Here is a 23167-nt window from a genome sequence, read left to right as displayed (position 1 = left end):
TCCAAAGTTAGTGGGGGTCGGTCATACATTTGGACTCGATTGGAGCACTCTAAATGGGTCAAAGTGGGATTTTTCAAAATTTGCCCCTACCCAAAAGTTCGACCCAAATTGGGGGACATCAGAATTCGTTTTAGAGGTATGGTTCCTTCGGCAAAGTTTCTTATTTTGATCCCTAGAATACGATTTTCACAGAGCAATGAGCGATTTTTAAATCGACCCGCCCTAATATGTATGTATGTACATAAGTATACAATTTTGAAAGTGTCCGGCGTTATAGCCCTTTAGAAAAAAAAAATAATAAAATGACACTAGTTAACTGCTGAAACCGCTTTTTAATGTGCAAGAAATCAGATATTTTTTATATATGAGAGTATCGGGTAATTATGTGAAGAAGCAATAAAATCAGTTCTTTAGTTATAAATATTTTTTCTTATAGATTTGTTTTTCATCTTTGGTATATGGGTAAATTAATTTTAATTTTAATACTGTCATTTTACTTTTTATTAAAACCTGGATTATTTTGATAACAAATTTGACGTGTTGTTATACCTCAATTAACTTTTTTTTAATAATGCTATTTTAATTTGTTTCTTCGTTGTAAATATTGTTTTATTATTTCTAAACAGAAATTTCTAAAAGCCCAATAAAACCATGATGGCTTTATTTCCATCTTCAGTTGGATTTGAGGCCATTTCGAAATTATTGTTTCATTGCCAATCGCAAAGGGAAATATGGTCATTATGATTTTATGGAGTATGCTGTTATTGCAATCCACCTGTTGTACCGAATGTACATTCAAATTTAGAAGTCTGAAAAGTAGGTACAATTTTACATACTTTAACATACTTGCTTCCGTCGGTAAAATAGTATAAATAAGCATTGCGAATTAAGGCAAAATTTGTTTTATTTCCAACCTTTGTAGGAAATAAAGCAAAACTCAGATTTGGTATTATTTCCTATTTAAAAATGAAATAAAGCAAATTTTGCCTTATTGCACCCTCCCAATGCATCACCAGAAAGTTTCTTTTCTCAAATATTTCTTTAAGATCATGGTAACTGAATTGATTTTTTATATGTAGTAGAAATTGAGTTAAATTGGTTTCAATGATCGGAGGAGTAAATTTAAGTAAATAAGGTATTAAAGAGGTGAATAGTACCTTTTCACTTTGATACTATTTCTCTAGGTTGATATTCTTAACAACTTAATTTATATATCGTCGCACAGTGGTCCAATGTGCAAAGCTGGGGTATTTTAATTGAATTTTTTGTGTGTAATTTTTCAATAAAATTTTTATCAAATATGCAAGAATATTGTCTACTTAAGAGTAAATACAACTTTGTTTGAAAAAATTTGGCTACATACAAACATAACGGTATCCAAAACTCATAGTAAGCCATAAGTGAACAATGAAATTGTGCGTGCAACGAAAACTGAGTATTTTTAAGGCTCAATAACTTGTTTAAAGAATCTTTGTTTTAACTTCATTTCTTTCTCCGTCATTGTTTTAAGTAAGAAAATTCAGGAAATGTAAAAATTATTACCGAAGTGGACGCACATATTTTTTTGGAGCTGATAAAATTTTCATCTTTTTGGTGAGTACCAAATTATTATTTTTTTTTGTTTTTGTAGAAGAAATCTTTCTTATATGGCGGAATATAGATCACTTACTATACTTATTCTCTCAATTGATGTATATACTAATAGAATCCACAACAAAATTCTGCGGCTAGCTGCGGCACCCATACATTTATTTTCAATTTTCGAAATGACTCCTAAAATTTCAAGACAGGAAATTTTTGATTTTTGGCTGTCGACCCCTAAAAATGAAAGACTTGATGGAATAATGGATTTTGTACCAGGGAATATCAGTTTAGGATCTAGTGATAGAATCAAATTTGTTAAATTGAAATCATACGTGCGAAGTTAATTCAGAATTTGGACCTAAAGTGGACAAAAGTTTTCCAAAAAAAGAGAGCGGTTTGTTACTGCAAATAAAGATTGGCTCGAATTTGAAATAGACTTGTCACAATTTGTGTGTTCTAAGTTTGGTAAGCCGACATTTTCTGCTGGTAGGCCAGCTAAAAGTTTTGAAGATTGTTGCCAAAAAGTTAAAATGAAGAAATCTAATGAGCTTTCGAAAGTTATCGAACCAGATGTATTTCTTTTTGGCCACTGAACTAAAAATGAGATCTTCAGCTACGCTACTTAATGAGCTTTTAAGTGCTTCTCCAGAAAGAGGTACTGCTATTAAGAAGGTCATATTGGCAAAGAAAAGTCCCAAAGGTATTTCGCCTAAAGAAGCTCTCGCACTAATAACACCGGCACACAAAAAAAAATTAGTGTGGTGTGCATTTGACCGGACCTACCTATGGTTATGTATTTCGACCCGCAGAATCCGAATTTGAATTCAGTTTGGCCAATATACTTCTTAAATTGCGAGAAAACTTCAAAACTCCGTTTTTTATTGCCGATTTTCACTATTTTTGCGGTTGTTTTTTGAAGTTTTATCGAAACCCAAAGCCTTGGTTGAAATATCTAATATATCTGACTCATGAACCGAAACCGAACCAAAATTTAAAGTTGGGTACACATTTTTAGAGGCTACATCTGGTGAGCAACAATTTATCAATTCGAGAAATTAATGCGCTGATGAGAAAACGACAACTCGTATATCGAGACGATAAAGTGGCCGGTAATCTAAAGGTTAGATGAGGAAACGGCCCTAAAAGTTGTTAAGCTTGATCTGACTTTTTAGCAGTTTTTTTATTATATACATATATTAGGTGGCAGATTCCGATCCGGCGTCAATACAGTATATACATAAAGGACTTTCTATTTTTAATTCATCCCAAATAGTTAAAAAAGTTTTAGATATGCAGGTATCTATAACCGTGCGCAAGTGCTTAAAAAATTTACCAGAAATTTACGAAAAATTTAACGATTTTTTAATTATATTGTTCGTAGGCGTGGTCGCCAGCCGATCTTGCACATTTTATGAGCAGAAGTTGTTAGTCATTCAGACATAATTTGTGCAAAATTTCATCCCGATACCTACCTTAGTTCTTAGTATAATAATTAAATTACCCTAATAGAGCAGATTGGACCACTGTGCGTCGCCTGGATAAAAGATTGTCGTAAACGCCATTTTGACGACTTTCAGTTATAGATGCAGTTTCAGATTTTAAAATAAGATCTTACGATTGGTGTTATTAGTTTTTGGATATTTCCTTTATTTTAAACTAATCAAAATCTTTTAAATGGCGTTGACCATGTTTGGCTATCTCATTTAGTTTTCGAGGTTTTAAGTAAAAAGTATCGTTAATTTAGTACAAACTAGTGTTACATTTTGCCGCATGTAAAGTGGCTGCAAAATAGTTGACAAATATCGCATACGACAAAATTTGACTAAAGAAAATACTTCATAAATTCAAATATAATTTATAATAAACGATAAAAATAAAATAATTTAACAATTTCGTGAACTAGTAAAATTCTCCGAGACTTTGGAGACCATCTATCGTCGCGGTTTTGAGAAATTGCATTCCAAACTTCAATCGCGATTTCCCAAAACCCGCCGAAAGTAACATACGACAATCTTTTATCCAAGCGATGATGTGTGTAATTATAGTTTCATTGGATGCACTCCTTTCATAACTGAGTTATGTTTCTTTTTCAATTTACAGAACCGACGATTATGGGTCTAAGAATCAAATTATAACGTCCATTGCATAATAATAGTTTCCAACTGCGAAATTTTGTACGGTTATCATTATTAGAGGGCTGCTATACCTGAATTCTTGGACAACAATCATCTGATGAAAATATATTTTAGAAACATCTAAAATAGTATGCGCGGGAGGATTAGATCCAAAAGGATGGTGTGCATATATTTGCGTGTATGACTGAATGAGTTAAGGAGTACAGTATTCCCCACTTAATTGCACTTCAAAAATTGCACAATTTGGTCCAATTAACCGGGGAATCAATTAACCGATACATGTTTAGTTGAACAGTTTGTCTATTACAGAAGTTCCGCTAAATAAGACAATCTAATTAATTAAAAGAAAATGCATGTGTACATTTTAAATCATGATCAAATTTAATAATATAGTTTAAACTTTAAACAAAAAAGGATAAGGAATAAAAACAATTTATATTTATTATTTTTCATACGTAAGTATTTAGACTTGTCCTCACATTTTGGGAGATAATTGTTATAAAAAAAAATAAAATAAACATAAGGAACACTTAACCGGGGGAAATTGAGGGTATATCTCTTTTCAATGCCACATGTTTTTAACCAATTATACGGGGAAACCAATTATCCGGCTTCAATTATGGGGGAAAATTAACATGGCTTTTTAGGCAACATTTTTTTTACCGATAAGGTAATTGAAATAAGCGGGAAATCAATTAACCGGGGGACAATTAAGCGGAGAATACTGTATGTTAATTGATAGGTTTCAAGTTCATATCTGTCAAAGTCATGTTATTGTTTGTACGTTATGTACTTAGCACACTTATTTATATGCTTATAGCTACTTTGTATTATCTTTTTTTCTGAAATGTTTGTATTGTATAATATGTATATATCTCTGTATTTAATATTAAATAAATTTCTCACTGCGTTAAACTTTATGAGTCGATTACGGATAGCAACGCGACCACAGTTTGGTTGCCAGATGGCAACGCAACTGAAAAGAAAATTTGTGTTACAAATAGCAACTAATACCATGTCCCCACCAAAAAGTTAACCATCTCAAATCGAACTTAACCACATCACTAACTATTGCTGTCCACACCAGTGATCGGACTTCTACCACATTGTGGTAGATCTGCCACTTTTTTGAGCATCTACCACATCTACCACACAAGGTCTGAAATCTACCTCATATTCGAGTTTTTGAGTAGTTTTAGTTAATTTTAAGAGCAAAAATTGTCTAACACTAATCACTAACAACAGGCAAAATGTGAGGATAAAATAAAGTGTAAAATAGTATATTTTTTCAATATTCAATTTTTCGACAGGAAACGTGGTTTTTTGTGTTAAATTGCAAAATATATGATTTATAAAAAGAATTAATAGCGAAAATGGTTTAAAACGGCTATTTTTGTGAAAGTGTTAGCCAATTTCAGTGCATCTAAAGTTTCTGAAGCGTTCTTTACTTTTACTTGAGAATTTTCAAAATCGGCAAATCCCAAGTAGCGGTTTCTGGAACGTGCCACATTTGTTCGCTGCATCGTGATGTGATAAAAAGGAAAGCTGGCAGCACTCCGCAAGGTTGCAGAAATCTTTCCAAATATGCTCGAAAACTATCTTGATATGGAAGGAACTGCTTTACACTTTCAAGGAAAAAAATTGCTAAAACTCGACGCAATTTTTAGCAACTTCAATCTTGCACTTTATTATACTATAATTAATCTTTTTTAGATTCTAATTAAAATGTTTGCAATTTAGGTGAAACCTTGCAGAATATTTTTAATTTTTGTACAAAGTTTGATCCAAAACCTGAGATCTACCACATTTTTTTCCAGATTCTACCACACAAATTTATTTTTAAGTACGATCACTGGTTCACACTGCGGTTTGAGGTTTATAAAACAGTACAAACGCCGACAGTGGCCATTGCGCGACCAAATGTATTTTCCCTCATTTTCGGCACTTTTCCAGCAAAATTTCGGTTATTTTACTGCCGTTTTTTTACATTGTGTATTTTGTTTTTCTTTTGTTTATTTGTTATCCTCGCACAGCTGTAATTAGGTGTCGGGGTTGCTGACCAAAAAGTGTTGATTCGAACCGCATTAGATTTCGGGTTGCCATTGAGGTATTACTCCTATTAATATTATTTAGTAGTATTAGTATTATTTTGTTATTATAAGTATTAATATTTTCTAGTTATTACTATTAGTATCTATAAGGATTATTATTATTATTGCTGTTGTTGTTATCATCAATTTTAATATTACAATGATAATTATATATATATTTTTTTGCTTTTATAATTTTCTTTTGCGCTTCATGCCATCGGCATCTTTCATTGTTTTTGTTCCTTATTTTTTCTTCATATTCTTCATCCTCTTCATCATCTTCTTCTTCTTCCTCTTCTTCTTCTTCTTCTTCGTCTTCTTCTTCTTCTTCTTCATCTTATTTAGGTTTCTTCAGCTAGTTTCTCCTCATTCAGGGTCTCCACTGCCATGGCAATCGCTCCCCTGCTGGCAATTGCCGAGTACACACACTTCAGTCACTGCTGAAAGTTACCTATTCGCCTCTATGCGCCGAATTAGGCTCAGACGATGCCTCGGGAGAATTTCCTCCGTCGCGTTGTTCTCATAAAGTGGTTTGAGATCACTCACGTGCGCTGCTTTCCTTTTCCCTTTGTGCACCTTGTCGAGTTCCACGATCACAGGCGAAATAAAATTTAGAACGCGATGTGGTCCGCCGTATTTCAGTGCGAGTTTTGCCGCGAAGTTGTCCACAGCTTTAGAGAGGTAGTGAACTCGCCCCAGCACCTTGTCTCCCACGGCTGGTTGCCATGACCTTCTCCGCAGGTTATAGTGCCTCGCTTGTTCTGTGGTAGCCTGCTGGTTGCGTCGTACTAGCTGGCATACCTGGGCTTGTTCGCGCTATCGTTTTTCGGATCCCCATATGGCCTGCACTGGGAACAACGTGAATTTCCCTTAACACCCTCTGCATCTGCCCTGTCGGTACGCATAATTTCCATGGCAACACGTCTTCACCGTCGATTTGGCCTGATATTCGCCTATACAGCCCACCATTTTCGATGACAAAGTCAGGAAACTTCTGTGGAGACCTCTCCACCTCCGCCATCTTGTCTTTCAGCCACTTGCACTCTACCGCTACTCCTCCCGCCGTCATCGAACCAAGCACTGTTTCCTGGGGCTGTCTTGTCAGCGCGTCTGCTACCGCATTCAGCTTACTCTTGCCCTTCCCTTCCAGCGCCCACCTTGCAATCCGACCGGATGGACTCTCTATCTTACTCAGCCATTTGAGCGCTAAGTGGTCGGTGATGACGGCAAACGTGTATCCTTCTAGTTAGGTTCTGATTTTTCTGATCGCCCACACTATGGCCCGGCACTATTTCTCCGTTGGTGAATAATTGAGTTCGTCTTTGTTGAGCCGGCAACTCGCATATGCGATCAAGCGTTCTTCTCCTTCAATCTCCTGGGTGAAAATAGCTCCCAGCCTGTAGTCGCTCGCGTCTGTTTGCAGAGTGAACTTCTGCGTAAAGTCGGGCAAGCCAACACTAGTGCCTCTATTAACGCGTTCTTCAGCGCCTCGAATGCTGTCTGTTCCTCGTCGTTCCATTTGCACTTGTGGCCCTTCTTTAGCTTTTTGATAGCCGCGATAGCAGATACTTCAACTGCTTCTTGAAAAACTCGTATTTTTCTGGGTTGATCCTCAGATTCGCCTGCCCAAGCCATCGGAAGACCTCCGAAAGATGTTGGACGTGCTCTTGCAGGGTTGCGCTGATGACAGTAATGTCTAGCTCTGGACCGATAACTTGGTCTAACGCACGCTGGAACGTCGCGGGGGCGGAGTGGAGCCCAAAAGGCATTACTCGCCATTGGAAAAGGCCACGCCCTGGCACTGTAAAAGCAGTGTACTCCTTGCTCTGCTCTTTCATTGGGGTTTGCCAGTAACCGTTTTTCAGGTCAAGGCTGCTAATGTAACGCGCACTTCCTAGTCGGTCAAGCATATGTTGGATCTTCGGTAGGGGGTACGCGTCGGGCACTGAATGCTCGTTCAGCTGTCGGTAGTCGGCGCAGAGTCTCCACTGGCCGGCCTTCTTCTTCGCCAACACTATTGGGGCGCTGTGCGGGCTGTGTGAGGGTTCAATACTCCCTTTCTCGATAAGGTCGTCAATCTCCGTGTTGATGATTTCCGGCATCTAAGGGTTCTTCTGGCAATACGGACCCTCGCTTTTGCAGGTAATCGGTTCCAAGCACCACGTCATCCATTAAACCAGGCAATATCAAAAGATCGCTTTCATGCGCCTGATTCGCTAGCTCTACTCGTGCCGTTATAGCCTTCAGCGTGATCTCCCATCACCCATTACCACACGCGTGTTCACCTACCTACTTCTCCCACATCCAGTCTCTTAAACATGGCTTTGCTCAAGAAACTTCTTGTTACGTCTGTATCAAATGCAGCTACTATGTCGACCTCATTTACTCTGAACGCCGCCATAATTCGGCCATCCGACGGCCTAAAACACTCTTTAGTTTGGGCGAGGCTGTTTACCTGAGACCCCACTCCTCGCCGCAAATGGGACTTCGACCCATTTCCCGATGCAGTATGGCAGCACTCTCGCGTCGGGACATTGCATTTACCACAGGTCCAACAAAACTCTCTCCGTGCAGCTCTATACTCCCTTCTCCTCCGCAATGTCCACACGCAGTCCACGGATTAACGTACTCCGACTGTAGTGTTGCTACACCACTGTGTGGTTCAGGTCGGGGCTGTGTTCTCTCTGCCCTAGCCGTCTCGTCACTCCTAGGCAGCTCGCGAATGTGCTGATATCTCTCCGTAACCCGCGGAGATGTTCGTGCTGCGGCTCTCTGTGGCTCTCTCACCGGGGGGATGTTTTCCATGTCTTCCTCCAAACTCACTAGCTCTTCTAGGGTGATGAACTTGGAACTTGCTTCTAGAGTTTCTGTAGATACGAGTCAGCTTCTGCTCCGAGGTGTAGTTCGCGTGTCGCATCAGACTCTGAAGGGCCAACACATAGTCTTTAAATTTCTCGTTCTGTTGTTGGACGCAACGACGGCTCTCATCGTCTAAGCTTTCGTGGTAGCGAGAGTTTAAGACTAGCCTTAGAAAGTCTCCTTTTAAGTCCTCCCATTGTCGCCAATTCCGGTTATTACTGCGGAACCATGTCAGCGCGTTCTTAAGTAGTTCTGGCATTGCTCGCGGTAACAACTCGCGATTCACCTCGTATACTTCCGCCAATTCTTCTACACGCTCGATGAAGCTGAGTGGGTCTCGGCCGCCGTCATATTTGAAATACCACTTACAGACTTGGTCCATGATGGTTCCCAGCGATGTCATAGGATACGCTGCGTTTGACTGTGGTGTGTCAAAAGCGTCAACGGGCATTGGTGACTGCATGACACTGGCTCCCTGGCTTCCACTTTGTGTTGCTGCGGTAACACTCAGCGCAGGCTTCGAGTGCTTCGCTTCTAGCTCTTCGAACCGCGTTTGGTAATCTTCGTTGTTACTTTCTTCTTGTATAAATGAAGAGAAGCGTCTTCGCAGCATTTCGACTGTTCCTGTCTGTTCGAGGTCAAGCTCTGCCATTTGGGTCAGCAGCTCCTCTCGGTTGAGGTAATGTACCCTCTTTCTCTTTACATAGTTTTTTTTTCACTTAACATTTTTCTTCCACGGCACTCTCCTTTATGTTTGTTTCCTATAGACTCCCTGCTTGGGCGCCATTTGTAACGGACTTTCCTGAGTGCTGGGCGTAGCTCTCGGTTGCTCAAGGTCCTGTAAGGAGTAAACACCCTATCTCCTCAAGAAATTAGAACACACTCGCTTCTAGTTTATAGCCTCTTTATTTGCTATACTCTCGCTATATCTACTCTCTAAAGGATAGAACTAGAGTAGGTTTAAACCCTACAGCTACCACCCGTCTCAGTGGTTAAAGCCCACTTCGAATATAACTATAATAATAGTCCCGGAGGTTTGATCTCTCTTCCACTACCCGTGTGACCCACGTTGCGACGCGTGCCACGTATGCCTAGCTAATGCCCAATGCTTGTTAGCTCTAGCACATTTTATACCACTTTTTTCCATCCGCACACAGTTATCCCCATACTAATTGTTTGTGCTTTATGTGCAAAGTAATAACTCAATATATGTATGTGCATATGTACATGGGTATATACCACGGTGCAGCGAACAAAGGTGGCGCCGTCAGTGGTACCGCTACTTTGGTTTTGCCGATTTTGACAGTTGTGGTAACTTGTAAATAAACCTTTGTTTACAAATCAGCGAAAGAGAAATTCGCATTATAAGTTAAAAATCAGTTTAAATTGTGTTAATTTGCAATTTTTGAGTGAAGACTGCGTAAAAACTAATAAAATGTAGTGCTGTGTGTTAAATTGCGACAGCCATCAAGATACAAGATGAGTAGATGCAAGTGTAGCGCTGGGACGAATCGCTGCATTTTGTGTACATAGGGCACGTCAAAGCCGTTCCCGAAATGTTTCTTTATTATTACATTAACAACATTTCCGCACAATGATTTTGCTTCTGCTCCAAGCAGCCTCCATTAGCAAGTTAACTAATCAATCCCGCTGAGATGCTGCCGAAGTTTTCTGCAGCAGCCTTAATTGCAAAGCAATGAAGTGCACTAAAACGTTTGCTGAATCAGCCTCAATTGCAAGGCAATGGAGTGCACTAAAATGTTAACTATTCTCTAATAGATTAAGTAAAAATGCAATATTTTCGCATTTAGCAAAATTAAAACACGTTTTTCGCTGAAAGTGAACTCTTTTGGCAGTTTCAACTCGTTCTTCTTTTCGCTCTATTCTTTGTTTACTTGTGGTACACAAATGTCAACGCCCAGGACGGCGCAATCTTGTATTCTATCATTCTTGGGTATATACTAGAGTGGTTCATAAAAACACTCTTTTTGGAAACTCATAAACGTCACATCAGAATATTGTTATTTGTGATAAAAAAAGAGGCACGTATTTTTTTATTTTGAAAAAAAGTTGTTTTTAGAGGTCGCGCTGGGCGGTTTTTTATAAATACGCTGATGTTCTGATTTTTTTTATTTTTGTGACATGTTAAAATGCAGCTAAAAATGTAGTTTTGCATATAATTACTCTGGGTTTATAGGGGAACATTCCCCTAATTACACACCTGTCTTGGACAGTTAGAATGGGCCTAGTTCCCCAAAATATTCCCCCGAAAAGATATTAGTAAAATTAAAACGTTGATACTGAAGGATTTACGCGTTGTCATGGGTTAGAACTTGTTACCAGGGGGTTTCTGGGGTTGCTAATTAGGAATCTGAAGTCAGTTTTTCAAAATTCAAAATGGCGGATCCAAAATGGCGATTATTATTTTTTTTTAATTATTGGATTTGTTTGAAAACCGGCCCTCGGGAGTTTTGGAGGTCGCCGGCGGATCCAATATGGCGATCAAGTTAAAAAAAATACCTAAAATTAAAAAGTTGATACTGAACGTTTTAAGCATTTTCAAGGGTAGAAACTCGTTTCCAGGGGGTTTCTGCGGTTGCTGATTACGAATCTGTTGTCAGATTTTCAAAATTCAAAATGGCGGTTAAGAGTTTCAAACAAATCCAATAATTTTTTTTAAGTTGGTCGCCATTTTGGATCCACAATTTTGAATTGTGAAAATCTGACAACAGATTCGTAATCAGCAACCCCAGAAACCCACTGGAAACGAGTTTCAACCCTTGACAATGCTTAAAACGTTCGGTATCAACGTTTTAATTTTAGTAATTTTTTTAAATTTTTTGCCATATTGGATCCGCCATTTTGAACTAAAAAAATTGACTTCAGATTCGTAATCGGCGAACCCAAAAGCTCTCGAGTTCCGGTTTTCGAACAAATCCAATAATTTTTTTTTTAAGTAACCGCCATTTTCGATCCGCCATTTTATATTTTGAAAAATTGTCAGATTCATAATTAGCAACCCCAGAAACCCCCTGATAACAGGTGCCAACCCATGACAACGCGTAAATAGTAAAGTATCAACGTTTCAATTTTACTAGTCTCTTTCCGAGAGCATATTTTCGGGCATTAGGCCCATTCTAACTACCCAAGACAGGTATGTAATAAAGGGAATGTTGGGAACATAGAGCATTCGAGTATACAATAATACCAGACTAATTATATGCAAAAACCACATTTTTACCTGAATTTTAACATGTTAAGAAAATTTAAAAAATGAGAACATCAGCGTTTTTATAAAAAACCGACAAGCGCAACCTCTAAAAAAACTTTTTTGTCAAAATAAAAAAAACATGTTTCTCTTTTTTTTATCACAAATAACAATAAGTTTAGGTAGCGTTTATGAATTTCCAAAAAAAAAAAATTTTAACCACTAGTATATACGTATATAAACTACAATTCAAATAACCGTATGTACATACATATCGTCACCTGAAATGCAAAATAACGTAACAACATTGCCACTGAAATGGAAAAAGTCGTGACTATTTTTTTTTTTTTTTATAAAACGATGTGGGGAGTTGTAATTTGATGAAATCCATCAAAGCAATCAAAAAGTGAATTTTGAATTTTTTATAAGTTACGACTTTGTACATTTCAGTGACGATGATGATACGTTATTTTGCATTTCAGGTGACGATAAGTATATATAAATAATTCAACCAAGTATATATTTGTACATGTGTCTAACAGCCTAGCTCATACAGTTCAAATTAAAAAATGCATAATAAATATATAAATTGCTGTGGGGCCCAGGACCACAGGATCCGGGGTCCTCACACCTTGTATGAATTCGTCTTTCGTTGATATACTCTGATGAACATATGTGAGGAGCAGTTGAAATTTTCGTCCCGGTGTTTTTTAGGGCCCTGTCACACGGTCAGTATTTATTGACGTGATCCAAGTATCGCGATATTTATTGACGGTGTAGCATGCAATTTTGATGGATCGCGATCCATATGGGCTCTGTCACACGGTCAGTAATTATCACGATATTTGGATCGCGATCCATATTGATGGATTGATGGATCGCGCACGAATGCTACATGTTCAATATTTATCGCGTCGGTATAATTTTTGTGTTGAACGCTTATTATGACGCAAGAAAATATTTTTATTTTGTTCGTATAATTTACAGATAATGCATTCCACAATTATTTTAAAACTTCCAATGCTAATTAAAATTTGTTCAACTTGTTTTGAAAGATTTGAACCCCCGAGAGCGAAGGCAGAGCCGATGTTCACGTTATGAGAGTAAAAGATGTACTGACGAAATGTATGGATCGCGTTTTGAAAGTGCTACACGTTCAATATTTATTGACGGTATTGCGATCCGCGGCCCAGATTTTAAAATTTTTAGAAGTTTTGCGATATGGATCACGATCCATAAATACTGCATGCTACACCGTCAGTAAATATCGCGATACTTGGATCATGTCAATAAATACTGACCGTGTGACAGGGCCCTATCGCAAAATTTCTAAAAATTTGGAAATATGGATCGCGGATCACAGAACCGGCAATAAATATTGAACGCGTAGCATTCTCAAAACGCGATCGATACATTTCGTGAGTACATATCGAGCCCTAACCGCAAAAAAAACGTAACCGCCAAGAAGCAAGTTTTACAGGAGAGACGTTTTTTTGTTTTTTTCTTAATCCGTTTGGAAAATATCTTTGAAATTCTAAATGTAGTCTAAGCCCGGTTCAATACAAGTCATAGACTAATTTTTATCTTCATTTAACTTAATTTGTAGGCGAAATTAGTGAATTTGGCGCTTACGTTAATTTCGCTGTCACCATGGCAGGCTACTAGGCAAAAATTTGGCGCTTATGTTAATTGAATTTTCCCAAAAAAATTTAAAAAATTTTTTTTTCTTTTTTGTACACATTGAATTATATAAAAACATGAAAAAAGGTATAAAATATATATATTTACAGTCAGTATTTACAGGTCACTACTAACTTCCATGTCGCTTACGTTATTTTTGCGGTAACTCAAAACAGCAGATGTCGCTTACGATAAAATTGAAAGTCATATATCTCTGTGACTATGACGATTGACGATAACATTTTTTAACAGTTGACCTGTTATGGGGTTAGGAACAATTCTACATCAAAAAACTAATTTCGAAAAATATGTCGCTTACGTTAATATCGCGGTTAGGTCTCGATATTGTACTCTCATAATGCGAACATCGAAAACGTACTCGAATTGCCTTCGCTCTCGGTGCTTAAAACCTTTCAAAACAAATTGAAAGTACTTAAATTAACATTGAAAATTAAAAAAATATATGGAAAGCATTATCTGTAAATTATTCGTACAAAATATAAATATTTTCTTGCGCCTTAATAAGCGTGCAGCACAAAAATTATGTAAATACTTACGCAATAAATATTGAACATTTAGCACTCGTGCGCGATCCATCAATCCATGAATATGGATCGCGATCCAAATATCGTGATGATTACTGACCGTATAACAGGGCCCTTAAAGAAAGCCATAAACGTAGCGGACGTTGTTCAACTTGGCGATGTTACGCTCAAGATTGCACCGTTTGTGGGCCTGTTGAATTAATTTGTATCTTAGTTGTATGAAAGACCAAAAAAATTGGATTTTCTGACAAGTTCTGACTCGTCGCAACATTAATGGCCATATTGCACAAACTCTTTCTATTTTGCGTTTACTTTGTTCACTAAATTACCCAGAATTGGTAACTCAGCCGAAATATGTACGCGCTTTCGTAGAATTTTATAAATGTAAGCCGAAACAATGAAATTGTAAAAATGAGATTTTACATTTAAGTAAATGGATATACCTATATTTCATATTTGCTACAAAACGAAATTATGAATTGTAATTTTGTATGTAAACGTGATTGTGAACAGTAATATTAGTGATGTGCGTTATGGTGATTGCGATTTCTTATCACCGGCGGGTGAAATATCCCTCATCGCTATTTATTTTGAAAAAATCTTTGGAAATGCAATTTACCTAATGGCGATCCTGCAGAAGTAGAAGTAATTGAGTAATTCGGGGGTTGAAAATAAAAAAAATGTATGTAAATTCCATGCGTTGAAATTATAAATTTCCCTTGAGGATTTCCATTTTATCGATAGTGATCTCATTTTATGTTCATTAATATGAACTGACCTATATAGTGTATTAATGTTTTATCATCATTGTTTTTATCTTTGACAAAATTACACAAAATAAAGTAAGTACCGAGTATTTTATTTTTTCTGAATAATTTTAATTATTTTTTTTTTTTATAAAATTGTAGCTCATTATCAAACAAAAACCTTGCAAATAAATCGAAACTTGAAAGAATGAAAAAAATCAACAAAGTTTCATCAAATTTTCACAGTTTTTGTTCAGAATTTGTAGACATGTTTTGGGTTAACAATTTTGTAGCCCATTCATTCTAGTATAATAAGGTGCAAGTTTGAAGTGTCTAGAAAATACCATTGATTTTTTGAATTTTTCTGTTTGCGGTGTTGCGCACTTTCTTCCACATAACGAACGTTCGCATTTTATGTTATATGGATGAATGCGCGAGTAGCGTTGTTGTTTTTTATTCCAATATTTTAAATTAAGCTTTATTTTATAGTTTTTCTTAGACAATGATAAATGATGTACACAAATTTCCGTATGGAAAAAAAGTGCAACACCTTCACCGAAAAAAGTTCTCAAAAATCTACGTGATTTGAATGTACTATCTCGATCATTTAAACATCTCGGACTCGCCCACCACTAAAAATGATTATTTAAATCTAAAGTATATATTAAATGATATTTAATATTTGCTTTAGAGATGAAATTTCGACAAATTCGTTTAAACAAAAATGTTAAGCGCATATGCAGAATGTGGAAGCAAGATTATTCTGCTTGCGTTTCTATGTTTATATCATTTATCAGTTTAAGCACATACGATTAAATGTAAAATAAATATTTTTAATTGCAGATCCGAAAGAAATATTTATTAGTTGCATTGAGTTACGCAAAAATAGTGCCGAAAACCAATCGATTGTGCTGAAGGTGCCGGCTGCTTCCGAAAGGGCCGAAAATGGCACAATGCACATTCATTTTCCATCACTGTCACAAATACAATCTCACTGTTCTGTTGACTTCGTTTTCCCCTTCCGATAACTTTTTGCTTTGCACGCGCAGTCGCCCGCGACACTTATGTGCTGATTTGGGCATCCCTACTATAAGTGTATGTGTTTCGCCGCACGGCTTCTGATATCAAATTGAAAAATTTTGTTTGAATACACACTCTTACAGATTTTGACAGTTATGCCGCCAAAGCAAAAACAAAATACATGTAAAATTTTGTTTTTGTACTCGTGCCTTCCGCCTTGGGCAAATTCATTTCATGCGCTTGAGTAGAAACTGAGTGCATGAACACCATTTCATGATCTCAATTATAAACGAAATGGTGTTTATGCACTGAGTTTTTTCTCAGATCTAGGGTTGCTAGATGTTTGTTACGCGAAATCAGTACCTTGAGATTTTTCATGCTATAAAAATAAATACTTTTCAGTACACTTTTATTCAAAGCAAAATTACGTTACATTATTATGTTAAATTATGTAACAGAAAATACTTTAAAACGCCAGAGTACTTGTGTTTAACAATATTTTGGTATAAAAATAAAGTATAGTTCACAAAAAATATAAATGTTATTCATTTTAACATGAGTGTGCATATTAACATGTAGTATAAAAATGTCCTTATAATACATTGTAGACAGGAGCCAATAAATTATTTTATATTTATGACACTTTTTAATAGCAATCATGAAATCATTTCCACTTTCAGTGTTTAAATATTAAAAGATTCTATACAGAGCTGCCAACTATCTTTAGCTATGAGGTGCCATATTGAGGATAAAATAGTGCCAAATAGAAAAATAAAAGTGCCAAAGGAAGGAAGGATTACCTTTTAGGAAAAAAAAAATAAGAACCACATTTCTAAAACAAAAGTGCAATGCCACAATAAGATAAAACAGTTGAATAATCTTTAGAAATTAGAAAATTTTAGTTGAGAAAAAGAAGTACACGCAAAAGATTTCACCAAAATGTTTTGAAATATTACTATTTTTAAAAAGTGCCATTTTAGCACGGTTTGAGCAAAGTTGGAAGCCCTTATTCTATACATTTCATTTTAAAATGACTTTTATTTGAAGCTCACTTTCAAAAATTTTAATTAGAACTCGGTTTCTCTCTTTGTGCCAGGAAGCAAACTTTATATTTAAGGTCCTCTCCGTTGCTTCGTTTGAGTGTGGTATTGAAAAAAAAGACAAAATTACATACATATACTATGGAAACGTACGACTCTTTAAGGACTTCATATATATTTCCTCAGGGCTTAAATTACTTTTTTCAACTGCGCAAAAACTTTAAAAGACTATATTAAAAAGAGTATCTAACTCCATGTCTTGTATGAAAAATTCTTCTACAATATCAGTAAATTGAGAAAAAAGAATTGATAGTTGTAGAAAAAAGCCATTCAATTTCCCAAATTTGTTGTTATTAAACTGAAAGTTATTTTCGCGATAACTAACAACACTCGTCAAAAAACGTCAGCCCTCTTTTTAAATAACTTAAAGCTTAAACAGACGGCAATCCGGATCAACTGCAGTTAATTCTCGAGTTTGTAACGACAGCTTTTCCTTGGGGTGACTGTGATTGTATGAGTGAGTGTCTCCCGGATGTGAAAGTAACCATAATTCTCTTACGCCGCCTAACCAACGCCAAGGGTGTGAAACTTTGCTTGCTCGGCGGTGCGATAAGGCAGTTTTGAATACGTGTGTATGTGTTAGTGTGTCTGAAAATTGAGTAAAAACTAGACTTCCTAGATCAGTTGGTAAATGGGGCACGAATAGCTTCTTCGGCTTGAACAGTTCTGATAAAATAGCACTGAAAGGAGCCGGAGGAGTCAGTTGAAAAAGAATTCGGAGCTTGCGTAAGTCGAGTGCGCGAAAGTCCCTAAAAGTTCGTATTGTAAATACATAAAAATACATAAGTGCTTATATACGCGAGTTAATTGTGAAGTCAAGTGCAACAAACGGATTCCGACTGATACCGTCGAAACGGATCCGCAGGAAGGCCCGTTGGGGTTTTCTAAAATTTTTGGAAGTCGAGGTAAGCGGCAGTAACTTGGCTTAAAAAAAAAATAAAAAAAAACAGGCAAAACAAGTGACTATGCACGTATGTACACATGCCATTTGCTGATGTACATATGCACTTACATATATATCGCTCATTTACTTCAATACGGTCATTACTAGAGAAAAAAAATAAAAGAAAAATCTTCAAAGTCGTGAATGTACATATGTACACATGTACATACATACATATAAAAAAAAAAGTATATAATAACAAAAATTTAATAGATTTTTTTTGGTTTAGTGAGTTACTGGTAATTTATGAAATTGGTACACTATATACCATGATAAAGGCTTCACAAGGTAGATTCATTCTCTCAATTCGTCGGCTATGATTTTTTGTTCCGACGGTTGCCAGCATTTTAAAATAAAATAAAATTAAAAAAAATGAAATTCCTCACAATTGTTGTTGTTTGAGATTGAAAATGAGAATGTGTGAGTCTGAGTTTTGAATTTTTAAATTATATTGCTGGCGAACGTCAGACTGCCTCTCGATGGTTTTACCTTGTTATGTTTTTATCATGCTACATACGTTTCTAATAAATGAGCGATATGTATGTACATACGACGCCTTCAAGAAAAAAAGGAGACGAAGGGGTAGACTGTAAAGTGTGTTTCTTATGCCATTGTTTTTTTAGGTCGCCAGTACATCCACATACGAAACGACCTCGCTATGTAGAATCCTTTCGACCGACACCCTATGCATATTACCTGCCACTGCATAACACACAAGCGCCAACATACATACATAGACAGAAAAAACAACAAAATTAACTTGCCGTAGCGGAGGCGACGGCGATCGAACACCACTAAAAATCTGGCACATGGGCACGGCGATAATGCGTGCATGTAACAGCTTCACCCCTTAATACGGGTACAAACATTTACACACTTGTGTCGATACCAAAAGATAGATTTTGGATCAACACCATATCGAGGTTTGAGAGCCAGCTGCGACTTAGGAAGCAACAGCAACAAAGCAAATATCAGCTGGACGAATCGCATGCGATTTTTGGGATAGGTCAACGCTCGCCGTACAAGTAGAAACAGGCACTTGCGCGTGAAGAAAAGTGAGAAGAGAGAATCGGGACGGCTTTCCAGCGAGCGGACACTCACTCAAGCGGGCATACATACATAGCGGCACGACCGCTAGCGGCGATCGCCACAAGGCACACCGGGAGCGACCACCACCAACCACCCGATTAGCTGAGCTGGAAGTTTTTTTGTTTTACATACATATATGTACACACATATGTAGGCTTAGCTGTTATTTCCATTCCGATGCCTTTTTTCTTTTTAATTTATCACCTTTTTCTATTTTTTTGCTTATCTACAGGTTTTATCACCTAATAACTTTCTTTTGCCAGATTTTATGAATTCTTTTACAGAATTCACTAAGTTTAGTTTTTTATCTTAAATCAGGTTAGCAGTACATAAATATTTTTTTAGTTTGGTAAGAACCCTTCGGCTTACCTCAGCGTAATTTTTCTTTTCACAACTTCTCTTGGTGGATAGGAATACGTTCCACACTCTTTTAGTTTTTCTTTCGCGCTTTTTCTTTTAGCCGATCCGAATTTTCGTTATTACTGTTTTTACACAAATTTATTTTTGCTTCTTTGGTTCGCATGATATTTCTATTTTTCCTTTCGTTTGTACTTGGTTTAGACAATTTATTNTTAGCAGTACATAAATATTTTTTTAGTTTGGTAAGAACCCTTCGGCTTACCTCAGCGTAATTTTTCTTTTCACAACTTCTCTTGGTGGATAGGAATACGTTCCACACTCTTTTAGTTTTTCTTTCGCGCTTTTTCTTTTTGCCGATCCGAATTTTCGTTATTACTGTTTTTACACAAATTTATTTTTGCTTCTTTGGTTCGCATGATATTTCTATTTTTCCTTTCGTTTGTACTTGGTTTAGACAATTTATTTTGTATCCTTAAATTTCGTTTTTTTTTTCATTTTTCGCGCGAGTAAATTTCTTTGCCACCAAAGTGTGACTTGCTCGTCGCCCCCGAACACGAGCAAGTGATCAGCTTAATAAACTGCGCCGGTCTTCAACCGTCAGCTTGCAACTGACAGACGTGTGTAGGTCTAAATGTATGTATGTATGTAACTTCTCAGCCCTTTCCAGCATCCTCTCATCAATGTTGGTAACATCATCGTGAGAGTGATAAGGATAGTGAGAAAAAAAAACTTCCTACATATATATGTATATACATACGTAAATAGCCATAACCACACACGTATTTATAAATATACTTTTTGTTTTGATCTATTTTTTTTACTATTCTTTCGCGGGTCCCTTTCGCTTGAATATTACATACGTCCATGCGTATATCATTAACACGTATGTAAAGGGTGTTCAAGCTGAGTAAATGAATTTTTTTTTAGCTTAATTTTTTTGCGTTTTCTTGTTATTTTTGCAAGTTCTTTTGGAAGATTAGCGAAGAATTGAATTTGAGTTGTGGATTTTATTTTTATTAAAGTTTTTGCGAATCTTCCTTCAAGTCAATACCAGTTATAATAAATTTTGTTTTATGGAACACGGTTTTTAATGGAATTAAATTAATAATAGCTGCAACTCATTCACATGTTAGGGTAGTTATACATACATATACTTGTGCGCATATGTGTTTGAATCTGCACTTGGGTGGTTGAATTGAATTTAATTTTCATAAATACTTAGTTTCTATAGGTTCTTTAGGCGTTAATTAACTTTTTAATTAGGCTAAGCTTCGTGAAATAAAAAAAGAGAAACCCATGGAAATGTTATTGTTGAACATCTGAAGGGCTAAGGGTTTCGTAATGTAGTGCTGAATATTTTCATTTTTGGTGTGGGTGTTACACTAGGGCCTATGAGGGGACATGAGGGCGTAGACCGACGTCTCGACTGGGACGAGACTGATAGACAAATAGACAGACGAACTAAGTCAGGCAAAGGGGCCGTTGCAATAATTTTAGGAGTCAGCGCAACGCACATGGCTGCGTATGCGAGACACGCAGAGGGGGTGGCACGTCTCCACCTGACAGGGCAGGCCTTTCCTTTTTTCTCTGCTTCCGTTCCTTTTTTATTGTGTTCGGATTTCTTCCCTACTTTCGTGTTATTCTTGAAACCAGGCATGAATAAATTTTGTTTATGTGTAAGGCGGGTGGTAAGAACCCCCCGTCCGGCAAGCAAGCCTAGGCCTGGAAAACCATACCTGTATACCACCTGGCCTTAACTGACAGGTACCCACATAACAATGGCGCCCAACGTTAATAGCCCAATAGTTTTTTTTTAATTTTCCCATCTTTGTCACTTTAACTTTTAACTCTTCGTTTTCTTCCTTGCTTCCTTCTGTTTTAATTTCTTTTTTTTTATTCCTTACTTTCTATCGGACGAGTTAGGGCCAGTAAGGCAACGTCACTTGCGGCCACCGTAAGTGACTAGTGCCTGAGTGACTAACATGGCGGGGTCTGAACATCACAACTTCGAAGTACCTTCGTTGTTGCTTCAATGCGCTGATGAAGAGGGATTCGAAGTTGTGGTGACACTAGTAGCTGTTTTTGTTTTGAGTTTAGTGAAGGCAAGCTATAAGCTACCTAGTGTGCGATCCAGCATCGTGCACTGGTGAGGTTCATAGTGAGTCTTCACAGGGGGTAGTGGGGGTAGTGGGGGGAGTGTGGCATCCACCGTTGAAGCTACGGAATTGGCGGTTGACATGCCACACTAGATTGAATAGTAGTTGGGGGTTAGGTGACATCAACGTAGGACTGAAGACATATGGACTTAACGCGCTCACTGTGACCTTACTCAGTGTAACACCACCCACACACCAAAGTATTTACATATCTTATTCACAACAACAACTACAACAAATACTTTTATGCTAATCAATATTAGTAATTACAAGTGTATGAAAACAAAAATATAAGAAATTAATAAATATCCCTCTTTTGCCACCCACCTAAGTGAAAAAAAAAAAAAATAATAAAAATCAGCATTTTGAATTTTGATCTGGGTTTACTTGCATATATATGTATGTATTTATAAATATTTCCTGAATTTTATTCACATACATTTGAGTTTTACCTTTTCTCCTGGTATTGGATTATTATAACATTTTTTATAATTTCATCAGTTTTAAAATTTTTTTCTTGATCTCAAAATCCTAGTTTTAAATTTTAATTTCTTTTGCAAAAAAAAGAAAAAACAAAGAAAACATATTCATTCATTTTAGATCTCCTAATTATTACATTTTGTATCTAATTAAATTAATCCAATTAAATTGTTTATTGTATTATTATTTTGCCTTATANTTTTCTCTTTGCGCAATCCTACTATTCTAAATAAAAGAGTTTTGCGGAATATCTCACTTTCCGCTTTCCGCCTATCCTAAACATCTTCGAAAAGTTTCGAACATGAAAAGTAGGTATTTTAAATATAAAGAAAGTGCGGAAACTCTTCGAAATCCGTTAGAATTATTTCATCTCGAATTTTCCAGGGAGTTTGCTGCAAAAATGTGAGTATTTTGATAAAATGGAAGAAAAAGACATACATTTTTTGTTTAAGGTCGAAAACAACAAATAAAACCCAAATGGGAATCCTTGTAAACATGATGGAGGAGAATCCTGCTATTGCGAGAGGATTTTTTAAAGGAAATAAGGAGGAGCTCACCCGATTTTGGCAGAAGGTGAATGTTGAGCTGAATGCGGCAGGCCCCCCAACTAAAACCATTGTGGAATGGAAAAAGGTGATGTCAATGTTTCAAAAAGAGAATCGGTGTATGCATGCAAAATTGTGTCAGTAGTTTGTTAATGTTCCTTTTGCTACACAAATATATACATTGTTTAATTGATGAATCGCATTTTTAGGTATGGACCGACCAGAAAAAATATGTTCGGCAAAAAGTGGCTAGCAATACTAAGCTTTAGAAAGGTACTGGAGGCGGCCCACATATGGTGAAAGTACTCTCCCCCCTTGAAGAAAATGGAAAAAAGCGCATTGATTATTGGCAATTTTTTCACATAGTTTCTTTCATACGAAGAATGATCGTCAACTTTTTTGTATGAAAGCTGCGTGAAAAAATTACAAAAAGCAACGCGCTTTTTAGAAACTTAAAGCTTGCACTTCATTATACCACAATTGAATAGGCTATAAAACTACATACTTAGAATTTTCATAGAAAATCTTATTAAAAAGTTGCAAACTTGTATGTAAGTTTGGTGAATTTTCCTGAGTTTTGTACAAAGTTTCGAGGTTTAATTATTTTTTTGTTGGTATGAGCTAATT

The 23167-nt window shown here is 36.6% G+C and overlaps 1 protein-coding gene across 2 annotated transcripts in view; it reads left to right on the top strand.

Annotated features, from left to right (window-relative positions):
• Positions 1-4228, top strand: part of LOC108354668 (probable phospholipid-transporting ATPase VD) — a 361569-nt gene extending 357341 nt beyond the window's left edge. For both annotated transcript variants that reach the window (XM_017605863.1, XM_017605848.1), the window contains one exon: positions 3685-4228. In XM_017605863.1, the coding sequence (XP_017461352.1) occupies positions 3685-3733 (49 nt within the window). In that variant the 3' untranslated portion in view covers positions 3734-4228. The remainder of the gene's footprint in view (positions 1-3684) is intronic.
• Positions 4229-23167: the final 18939 nt, after the last annotated feature.

This window comes from Rhagoletis zephyria, unplaced genomic scaffold, assembly GCF_001687245.7.
Source record: "Rhagoletis zephyria isolate East Lansing unplaced genomic scaffold, Rhagoletis_zephyria_1.1 Rzeph_scaffold_00158, whole genome shotgun sequence".
Taxonomy (NCBI): Eukaryota; Metazoa; Arthropoda; class Insecta; order Diptera; family Tephritidae; genus Rhagoletis; species Rhagoletis zephyria.
The sequence above is the reverse complement of the archived record's forward strand: the minus strand, read 5'-3'. Positions and strand labels throughout refer to the sequence as shown.